The following is an 11,722-nucleotide window of genomic DNA, read 5'->3' on the forward strand; positions in this document are numbered from 1 at the left end:
TGTAATAACTAACTACTCATAACTCATAATCGAATACATCTGAGTTCTCCTTGTGGCTTAAGCCAGCGAGTTTCTTCTGGAAGAGGGTTGCGCCATATAACCTCCTTCCAGCACATACATTCCCATTAAATCCTTGTAAATTTTATAAAGTGGTATTGTTTTCAATCTCGTTAATCTGACCGCTGTCTGTGCCACCCTGTGCTGATAATATTTCCACATTAGATGGCATTTGTATGCTGCACTGACTAGTGATGTGAGTATGTGTGAACGAGGGTTCTTTCAATAATTGTATTCAAGCAGGTGTTGGTGCCTGTTGGACGGTGCTGGACACTACAAAATGTAATGTAAAAGAATGTAAAAAAAACTATAGTGACAACAGTACTAGAGTTCACATACACACAACAAGAACACGTTTCCGAGACGTTCACGAAATTCGAATGTTCATGTTGTAGTACAAATTTTGTCACTCAATCGTAAACAACACAGCGCACACGAACACGCACGCACACAAGAGCCGCAGGAACACGATAACAAAAGTTATTACGGGAACATGTACACGTAACAATGTTGAAAAAATGAATTACTTCTACAAATAACAGCATCGCGCTTACTTTCACCAAATGGGTAATTGAAACCGAGGCACACATGTACATATTAACGACGCACGTATATGTCACAAACTGCATGCGCAGGCACGTCTTTTAAGCGTGAAATGCTATTAGCACCCGTTGTCGGCGACCTTCAAGAGACCTTCAGCCAAAAGCCAGAGCCGTTATCCAGGTACTCAAACGAGAACATCTGGACATCGCTTGCGAGAACAAAACGAGATCATCAAGGTAACCAGTCAAACGTTAAGAAAATGCGGTATCTGGCCTCCAACCCTCATGTACAGGACCGCATTACATACGCTACTTACTGCCGAAACAAGTTACAAAAAATATTGCTTTCGACTTATTCGTAATGTTTGTTCCCAATATCACTCAAGCTGTAACTTCTAGTAGGCTGAAGCTTTATTTGTCATTTCCAATAGAGACGTTCAAAAGGCAGGTACAGGGCACCATAATACTTTTGATTGTCATGTTTTGGCACTGAGACAGGGTAGCCAGTGCTCTTTTGAACGCCAGCGGTCCCTGAGTTCCGCGGCGCGGGTTTCGCGTCGCCTCGAGAAATGGCCCCACCCTTCAGGCGCTTTTCTTCTTTTATCTGGGCAGTGCGCTCTGTCTCCCTGGCAGCTTTCGCTGCCTGTCGTGCCGCTTTCAGCCGGGTTTCTTCTTCCAGCTGGGCAGCGTCCAAATGGACCAGTGCACAGTGTGGCGTGCTGAGGTGTGGTGTGGTGTGGTAGCGATGTGGTGTGGTGCGATGTGGTGCTGCCGTGCTCACATCGACAGCCGAACGGCCCTGCTCTCGAAGATACGCGACCAGGACTTGTCCCTGGTGTAACGAACACACCGCGATGCTCCCGCGCATAAGACACCAATGCACCGACCGGCCAGGCAAGGCGGTCTCACCACGAGTCACAACACACGCACTCATCGCATGGTCTTGGGAGGCACGACTCTCCTAACTGGACTCGGGAAGCCAACTGGCGACCCTCTATAGGCCAGGCCCGGCGAGCCGTGGAAGCCATGCAGGGCCCTGCCGGAGTGCACCAGCCCGGGACTGAACCACGCAGGGAATCTAGTATAAATGAAGTTTCTGCTAGTACTACTGGCAAGCGACGCGGAGTGGTCGGAGATGTGTACGCAGTCATGGGGCTACAGGCGCCCATGCGCGAACGTCAGAGTTCGTAACCCAGCCTTTTGATCACGCGTCGGCACACCCTGTTGACGCGTTTAAAGTCGGCAGGCTTGATTCCTCCGTTTCCACGCGTCGACCATGTCCTTGGAGTTCCTGGAGGTGGCGTACGGATTGCGGCGCACTGTGACGTTTGTCTCGCTGGTGTGGGACTCGACGAATTGCCGGACGGACGTAGTGAAAGGCATTCGGAGTGCGTCGTACAGCTTCAGGGTGACGTTTAAGGGGTCCAGAGCGAGGTCTTCGTGACGCACCTGTGTAAATGAAAGCCAGCAGAAGGTGGAAGTTAAATGAAAGGTAAATTTGTAATAACAAGGTGATACAGTGAGCCGTTGTACACTCAAAATTTGAAGAAAAAAAACAATATTTTGTCCATAATTCGGGAGTCTAACTCTCTTCAGGGCAAGGTTATAAGTACACCAAGTGTTTTTTTTTTTTTTTTAACGCTTTGCCGCCGAGGACGCAGTAGCTGCATGCAGCCCCCATAAAAATTGAGTTCACGCCTCTTTCCAAGCCACCTTGTAGCGATGTATAATTTTTATGACTTTCAGTGCGCAGAATTGTCTCTCATTTGCCTTTCAAACTGAGAGAAACTGTCGTTGTGCCTCAACCACATATCTACTTCGTGTTAAGGGTTGATTACTACATTGTGATTAGGTACAAACAAATATGGTTAAGTTTCTGTACTCGCGCACCAGCTGCGGCTTAACATTGTACATTTCTTGCCGCTGAATTTTGAGAATTCAACTATAAGCACCTTGCGGTGTGGGTCGTTCTGCATCTTATTTGCAGTGCTGAGACGACTAAACATTACAATGCGCTAGTTTACTCGTGTAAGTTGCATCAATTTCAGGGCCATGTTATCAGTGTGTCCCAGTGCCAGTACCTTGTCGCAGAATCAGTTTGAAAAAAAAAGTCAATAGAAATGCGGCTTTTCCCCGTCAAAGGACCCCCTTCAACACAATTGCGTCGCTGTGTCTACGTGACGTCGCGGCCGACCGCTTTTCACCTACGAGTAGCGCCGCTGGAGCCCGGTTTCTCTGAGTGCATCCGCACGCACAAATAGTTCCAAAGGACGCCTTTATGTTGAGCGGAAATACAATCTTAGTTGAAATTATTTATCTGCGCGTTTCAATACAAGAGGTTAAAAGGCTTATTTCTCAATTAGAGTAGTGAGTTGAATTCCAGTAAACTGTAGCGGCGGCTGTTTCCCAACGGCCCCGAGCGCTGACGCAGTAGACGAAACGCCCGAGAGATCACCGTTACTGAGCGTGTTAAAAAAATGTCACAGTTTCGCCCTAAGGTAGAAGCAATGAATGCGATAGCAACGCAGCAATGTCATACGAAGTAAGGTGAGCGGCTTTGGTAGCAATATGAATTGTAGTAAACATGAGCTGATTAAGTAAGCAGGTGTGCTGCGGCGTAAGTAGACCGACATGAAGAGAGACTCCATGACCACGAGAAGGCGCGTGTGAAACGGTGGTGTTGATGAGAAGCGCTTCCCGTGGGCAGCGCGTACGAAGGGACACACCTGTAGCTCTGCACTGCCGATCCGGGCAGCATTGCATGTGTAGCGTGCGTTGGAAAATGTGGCCCGACTATTACTAACTGTGGTGTGAGCGCGCACAAACAAACATGAATAGATCACACTGAATGACTGCAGACAACGACTGTCAAAACGCTGGCAGTAAGCGCATATACGTCGCAGCGGGCGAAGGTACGTGTGGTCTATCGCTTCAACGGAAACTGAGCGGCGAATGCACGGCGCATAAAGGTCAGAGCCGTGTGGAGATAAGAGACGGTGCGAGCGAGCGACGAGCGCGGTTGTTGGCAGAGTAGAAATGCGTCCCCCCCCCCCCCCCCGCTCCCTCCGGCGCTCGCTTCCCGCTTCCTTGCTTGCGCGTGGAAGATTGAGTGCGTTCGCTCTCCGTGACAGCGTGCGTCCCCGCACGCTTCCGCTCGGGCATGGGTAGACGCGAACAGCGGAGGCGGCTTTTGATAAATGGGACGCTTAACTTCGGCTGCGAATTGTAGACTTTGCTATTTTTGTTTCATGACACCAAGTTTGCGTTTGCGAAAACTCAGATACCCTGCAGTCTACACGGTGGATGCGCATTTCAGATTAATTAAGATATTCCCGCGTGCACCAGTCAGAGCTGCACTACTTAGCTGCACTACTCACACAACGAAGCCGGTTCGGATGATCAGAAAGCCAGCAGCGAAACACAAATTAACCAGTCCGCGCACGAAGGCGTCTGTATGTGCGTCTGCGCCAGTGCGGAGTCTTAACTAACAACGTAACTACGCTGATTTCAGAAGCGGCAATTTGAAGTGGGAGGTAAGGCACCAAGTCAACCAGTACAGGTAAGTTCTCCCAAATAACAAAGTACCGAATAAAATAACAACAAAGCATGAAATTGCCTAACTCAATGGATCAGATAGCTTTCTCTGAACTGTCAAAACTGATTAACAAGAAGAAAGTAAGGGATATTCCAAATTATAACGTGGAAAAAATTGAGGAAGCAGTAAAATATGGACGCAGCATGGATTCAGTGAGAAGAAAACTTAGTATAGGACAAGGCAAGATATATGCAGTGAAATATAAGTCGGCTAATATCATCAGCAATTTCGATGACATAGTAAAGGCAACAAAATAATTTTATACTGACATCCACAGTACCCAGAGAAGCCACGCAACGTCCGTTGGAAGTAATGAACAGGATACGGAGGCTCCTTCTATGACTAGCGATTAAGTTAAAAGGCCTTGCACGACATGTCTTGGGGAAAAGAGGCAGGAGAAGAGCGACTAAGCCAATGCCTCACGCAATTCCTTCCGCAATGCCTCACGCAATGCCTCCCGCAATGCCTCACGACTTCAAGCGCATCAGAGCGCTGGAAGAATGCCAACATTGCACTATTCCATAAGAAGGGAGGCATTAAAGAATTGAATAAATTGGCCATTTAGCTTGCTTTTAAAAGTACTGCATAAAAAACTCACCAAGATAATTTTCAATATAATCAGGGAAACACTTGAATTCAATTGAGCAAGACAACAGGGTGGCTTCAGGAAGGGATATTCTACAATGGATCACGTCTATATATGTCAGCAATCAGGCAATCTAGAAATCTGCGGACTACAGTCAACCTCTCCATATGACTTCCCTAGATTAAGAAAAAGGCATTTGATTCCGTAGAGACACCAGCAGTCATGGAGGCGTTGCGTAATCAAGGACACATACTTGAATATCGTGGGAAATAGTTACAAAGACACCACAGCTACCTTGCTTCGCCACCAGAAAAGTAGAAAATTAGTCATCAAGAAAGGGGTCAGGCAATGAAACATAGTCCCTCCAATGCTATTCACTGCATGCTTAAAAGAAGTATTCAAGCTAGTAGACTGGGAAGGCTTAGGAGTGAGGATCAACGGCTCAACAACCTTAGGTTTGCAGATGACATTGTCCTATTCAGCAACAATGGGGACGCATTACAACAAAATATTGAGAACTTTAACCGAGAAAGTGTACCTTTGTGTTCAGCATATTAATCTTCAACCCTAATCTTAATGCTCAATAGCCTGCCAAGGGAGCAAGAATTCATGATTACCAGCCAGTCTCTAGGCTGGTACGTTCTAGTAAGTTTACATAGGTCACATACTCACAGGGGACCCTGAACATAAGAAGGAAATTTACCGAAGAATACGAATTCGTTGGATCGAGTGCATGTGGCAGGCATTACCAAACCCTTACTGGAAGCTTTCCAGTGCAATTGAAAGGGAAAGTGTGCAATCATTGCATTCTACCTGTATTAACATATGGGGCAGAAACTTGGAGGTAAACAAAGAAGTACGAGAACAAGTTAAGGACCACGCAAAGAGCGGTGGAGCGAAAAATGTTAGGCGCAACCTTAAGAGAAAGGAAGAGAGGGGTGTGGATCAGAAAGAACACGGGAGTATCCGATATTCTAGTTGACATTAAGAGAAGAAAAATATAGAGTTGGGCAGGCCATGTAATGCGTAGGATGGATAACCGGTGGACCGTTAGAGTTACAGAATCGACTACTAAGAGAAGGGAAGCGCAGTCGAGGACGGCAGAAAACTAGGTGAAGTGATGAAATTGGAAAATTTGCAACTGACTGCAATTTGCAAGGTGCAAGTTGCAGTCAGCTAGCGCAAGATTGGGGTAATTTGAGATCGCTGGGAGAGGCCTTCGTCCTGTAGTGGACATAAAAATAGGCGGCGGTGGCTGCTGCTGCTGCTGCTGCTGATGATGATGATTGCTTCAATCCTGTGCAAATCAGTCAACCAGTTTCTTTTTCCGAAGCATGGGATTCAACCGCTTCGTTCGCAAGTACTTTTGAGCCTCACCTGTATCGCCAGGCCGGGAAACTCTCGGCTAAGCTTCTCAAAGACGTCCAGGTCGCGCTCGATCTCGTCGCACAGCACGTGGGCGCTGGAACAGTTGGCTGTACGACTGCACCAGCTGCGTCGCTGACGCGACAGCCAGATGGCGCGGGGGTCGCGGACTAGGTGAACCACGCTGAATTCTCCCGCAGTTAGGGTTGGCCTATCCAGTAGAAAACGCCACACGGCGTCCATGCCGATGCGCACCACCTTCATCACCTGCAGCCCGTGTGTAGTATAGAGAAATGTAATTATTTTGTCCATTCATACTTCGATTGATAGAGCACAAATCAATCCGCCATGGTTTGCTCAAGTACGACAATAAGCGAAGCAACTTTTCAATATGTGAGATTCACATGCACGAATGAAAAATATTCACGCAGCAGCATCACGCAGGAGCAGCACCCCCCAGAGGCTAAACTGGTGTCATCCTGGAAATTCATTTCAAGTAGATGCGTCTTGCAATCTCACCGGCTACAATTCGTAAAGTGCAATATGTGTCGTAAAGTAATTAACTAAGAAGTTCATCAGTCAATTTTTGTTAATTAGTCGAATATGTGTTTCGATTTATCGTGCTATTAATGTCCGCCTCTTCGAATAAACCAGCTCCACGATAAGAATTACGATACATACCACAGGCGATTTTTAAAGATTCCGTAAAGCTTAATTCTGAACACTCGGTATATTGTGAGATGCTATACGTGATACACTACAATACGAGTCGCAGTGCGGAGTTGCCTATGAAGGTAGAAAACAATCAAGTAGCGTGCCTGTAGCGGTGGAGTAACACCGCGAACACGTACTTCCACCTTTCGGATAGGCTTGCTACTGACTAACACTTCGCTTTTTATCCTCCTGCTCGCTTGAAAGGCTCTCTGTCTTTATGAGAATCTGATGTGGCTCGCTGGACCGGCCGGACGTTTGCAAGCCCAGCGCAACCATTTCCGCCATTTCGCCGCTGAAATCCAATTGAGACCTATCTAAATAAGTTGATTGGCAGTTAGGACAGTTTCGGCTTCCACGAAACACCTCGATTTGATGCCGCAAGAGAGAAACGTGACCACAGCACCAAGCGAAAGATCCGCCGTGAACCTGGATGTCGTAGCCATCTTTGTTTATTTAGACAGTGTTGCCAGCACAAATAGCGGATTCTGGAGTTGCCAATACCGTGGAAAGTCGTATAGATAAAGAACGAATGACCCTGTTGTCTTGTCCAAGAAAGGGTTAAAAAGACACCGGAGTGACTCGAGCAACTTGCTTAACTTTTGTTCAAGTGTTTATTCAACCGTGTCATGGCTTTGAAGTCGACCGAGAAACTGCCCATTGTCTCTTTCGTGTCATAAGTGTTCATTTTCATCACTTGAAATGCAAGGAATCAAACTGTGCGTTGGCGACGCGATCTACCGTGCAAGCAAATTCTTCATTCAGTTGAACTTGTTGTATCGAGTGCTTCCTAACAACCGTCGCACAAAACGTTGCAGTAATGGGCCGCACCAGTGATAACCTGTTTGAATCCTGACGAAATATTTATTGAAATTAGAAAGAGAAAGGCAGAGAGAAGGAGGACTTATTTGAAAGAAGGCAGACAGGTCGGCCTGAGCTAGCGCACTCTAGCTTGATCTCTCTGCAGGGGGAGGTAGTGCAGTGCCAAGCTGTGATGAGTGATGATGATCACATAGATGACCACATCATGAGTAATTGATGATCACATCTATGTGATCAAATAGATCACAGGATGCACAAAAGGGGTGAAGTCAAGTTTAGTATTGTGCTCATCATCCAATCCCAAAAGCCCATGAATGTTATTCATCAAGGTCATCCAAGTCACGGAATTCCAGAATTTAGCTGGGGCACTTATCGATACGAAACTTTATTAATGACGTCAAAAAGCGCTCGTGCGTCAGCAGCAGAGGCGCCAAGAAAAGGATTTACAGTTTAAGAGCTGCGAGAAGCTACGCCAGCACAGGGAACACCTGCACGGCGCTTTTAGTGGCCGGTGCCTGGATACCACTAGACAATCACGCGCATTAATGCTAAGAGATGTTTCAACGTTTGCTCAACCCCCCCTCCCTATACTACTCAGCTGCTCGTTTGCAAGCGTGAGCAGCAGCGATCATTAACGCTTATAGTAACATTTTGTCCCTTTCGGCGACGACGTTCCTAGCACGTTGTGGTTGAACAAGTACCATGAGACGGCAGTACTAGCATTGCTGCCATACCGTATACGGAATAACTACATTCTCTACAACATAATAAACTCGCAAGCAAGAGAGGAAGAGCTGCCTGTCGCGGGATCAGATCCCGGCCGCGGCGGCCGCATTTCGATGGAGGCGAAATGCAAAACGCCCGTGTACCCTGCATTGGGTGCACGTTAAAGAACCCCAGGTTGTCAAAATTATCCGGAGTCCCCCACTATACGGCGTGCCTCGTAATCTCAGATCATGGTTTTGGCACGTCAGGCACCAGAATATAATAAATAGCTGCCTGGCGCAACACACGTACAATGCATGTGTGACCCGTTTTGCTCTGGTTGGCGGCCATGACAGCATGTTACCGCAATGATCGCGTTGTGCTGACTTTGAAGCTGTCCACATTGAACATAACGGTGACGCATGCGTGAGTTGTACGCTTATGAGGCACGCCGTGGGGGATGGTTGCGGATTAATTGTGACTACATAGGGTTATTTAACGTGCAGCCAATACACGGTACAGGACCGTTTTTGCATTCAGCTCCAGTCAGAATGCGGCTGGCACGGCCGGAATTGAACCTCCGACCTCGAACTCAGCAGCGCAATGCCTTGCCATTAGGCTACCGCGGTGGGGCTTTACTAGAGCGAAAAAAAAAATTCCCTCATCCGCCAGCGTTGTATCGCCAACCTCCAAAGAAAGGTCTTCAACACCGGAATGTCGGCAAGAATGAGTAGCGCTCGTTACAAAGGGACAAAAGGAGTCACACCGCTTCCTTGCATGGTAAGTTCCTCGCACGTTATCTACACACATCCACCCCAAATCACACGTAAACTTACGCCCACTCGATCGCCAACGTACCTAAAATTATGAATGGGCGCAGCCTTGATTCAATGCGCCGAAGCATGGATGGCGGTGACTACACCGACAGCAACACGAATGTTCGAAGGTGAAGGTTTTGTGACGGTTCACAGAATAGGCGAGTGACTAGCGATAATACGTATTTGCTAAAAGTTATTACAAAGTACCGAACATCTACGTTCCAAGCGTTGAGCGCAGCAAGAACAAATTTATCGCAAAAGAGCACACTCGCGAGCGATTAGGGCAGAAAATAAGCAAGACACTTAGACTGCACCGAAGAGATTGACTGAGTCAGAAACATGACAAGCCGCTGCCTAAAAGCGTTTGCTAAATAAAAACGAAGAGCAAAACAGAGTGATCCTGATTGAATTCATAAGCGGAAAAATTAGACACCTTCAATACATTTCTAGTCCCGATTTTAGCGCAAGCACCGTATACGCTGCTCGCGCCTTTTGACAAGACGCAATGAGCTCCGATAGCGCTTTCATGTCCTCTGAAGCTGCGGCCAAAGATTCGTATCATCTACCCAGTCATTATCTATGCGATATCCGCTGAAACAGATGTTTGCCGAGCCGCAGCAGCGTCGTGCTGATCAATCGTAAACACGAAAGCAATAGAGGCAGCTGAGACAAGCAATGCACGCGTAACCAGGTGATCAAACTTGATGGCACCACATGATCAGCGTGTAAGGGTCTATAAGTTACAAAAGTGAGAAAAACGGCACACACGCGGAAATCCATACATGTTGATGTGTGGATTTCTGATTTGTGCGCTGATGTTGCGTTGTATCTTGAAAGCCATCAGCGTCGGGGACACCGTCCGCCATGCGCTGTGTTTTCGCAGGCCGCCCGGAGTAGAACGCCCCCCCCCCCTCCGTATACCCTTTGCCCAGAGCGTTGCACGCAACGGAAGACGGCGGGCTTCCTTCCCGCTTTCCTCCCTTGCATGCGCGAGATTGAGCCGAGGTCGCCGGTGCATCCTCGCACGCTTTGACTCGCACATACAGCATATGGCGCGCGGCGACGACTTTATCGGCTTTGGACTTTATACGGAACCTCACGGCGACGGCAACGGCACAAATCCGCCTGTAGTGTCCATATAATTGCTATCGCAAAATTACTAGGGGTCCTTATGCTACAACTAAGACTACTTCAAGGCGAAAGCCCGAGCGCCGCTAACTCAATGACACGACGACCACCTTTTTTTTGCTGAGTCATGATCCCTCTGAAACCCAATTTACAGTCATTTTTGCAAGTGATCATGGTTTTTTGCAAGTCATCCTTCCTATGATTCAGCCGGGACTCGCCACTTTTTTTTTTTTTGCTGAGGCACTCTCACTTGGACCCTCAAATCTCACATATATTTTTGTAAGTCACTACCCCACTACAAAACCCCTTGATTAACTCTTAATTCACACTTGATTCACATTTTATTCACTCTTGATTCACCCTATCACTGCTTGGTTCACCTTCATTCACTCTATCATCTCGGTTTTCACTTCCATCACACTTGGTTTGCTCTATTACTCCAAATTTCCAATTTTCATCACTCTTTATTCACCCTTTCACCACTTTATTCACCCTCATTCACACTTAAAACACGTTCATTTACTGTTCATTATCTTAGCTCACTCTATCTCATCATTACCTTTCGTTTGACTCTTATCAGCCAACTAAACCCCTTTAATTCACTATCAATGCACTCTTAATTCACCCTAATGTCACTCTTAATTCACCTCATTCACCTCTCTGTTTACCCATTATTACTTCAGCTCACTTGCTTAATCAATCTTCCGCCCTTAATCGCGATTTTGTGCGCATTATCGCCTCTTATCCTAAGAGGACCATTTCGTGTCGACGACGCGGTTTTCAAACGGCCTTGAAACGGAGACCTCACCATGAGACATGTAATGCTTCTGCCTTAATAAAACTGGTCATGCAGTCTCCTGCGTTCTTTTTGAAAAGAAAATGTGACAAGCAGGATGAAAACGAAAACCTAAACAATCTAGAATATACAACCATCTCTGCTTACCTGCGTCGGCGCTGTCTTGCACACAGCGTTGAGAAATTCCGGATCGAGACAGACTTTCTTGACGCCTGCGCAGACGCTCCACAGATAAGTGTTCTGCCTGAACGGGTGAGGATACTTCATGGCCAGTTGCAGGTGGTCAGAGTGATTGACGAAAGTGCAGCTGAAGAAATCCGCCACGTAATCGAGGCCCCGAAGGGCTGCTTCACCGGACAGCCGGGACCCTGCGGTCAGCGTCCGCAGCGGCTCGAAGTGATAAAAGGTCCGTGGGTTCGCCGACAGCAGCTGGCCCAGGAAGGACGACCCTGACCGGAAGTAGGCGACTTCCAGTATCCTCCGGACTTTCCTGGGTTCCTCATGAGGATAGGTGTCCGCGAATCGTTTCAGCAACACGGCTTTCGTGGAGTTGTCGTGAAGCGAGTTGTTTGTCTCGCTCGATGGCGTCGCAGGACA

The 11,722-nt window shown here is 47.4% G+C and overlaps 1 protein-coding gene across 1 annotated transcript; it reads right to left on the reverse strand.

The window, feature by feature from the left end:
• Positions 1 to 224: 224 nt before the first annotated feature.
• Positions 225 to 11,722, reverse strand: LOC119430962 (carbohydrate sulfotransferase 5-like; the record flags this gene model as incomplete). The annotated part of the gene is made up of 3 exons (XM_037698426.2): positions 225 to 2,048; positions 6,158 to 6,412; positions 11,273 to 11,722. Coding segments are annotated over 3 exons (921 nt in total), but the record flags the coding sequence as incomplete, so codon positions are not given.

The sequence above is a fragment of the Dermacentor silvarum genome, chromosome 10 (genome assembly GCF_013339745.2).
Source record: "Dermacentor silvarum isolate Dsil-2018 chromosome 10, BIME_Dsil_1.4, whole genome shotgun sequence".
NCBI lineage: Eukaryota > Metazoa > Arthropoda > Arachnida > Ixodida > Ixodidae > Dermacentor > Dermacentor silvarum.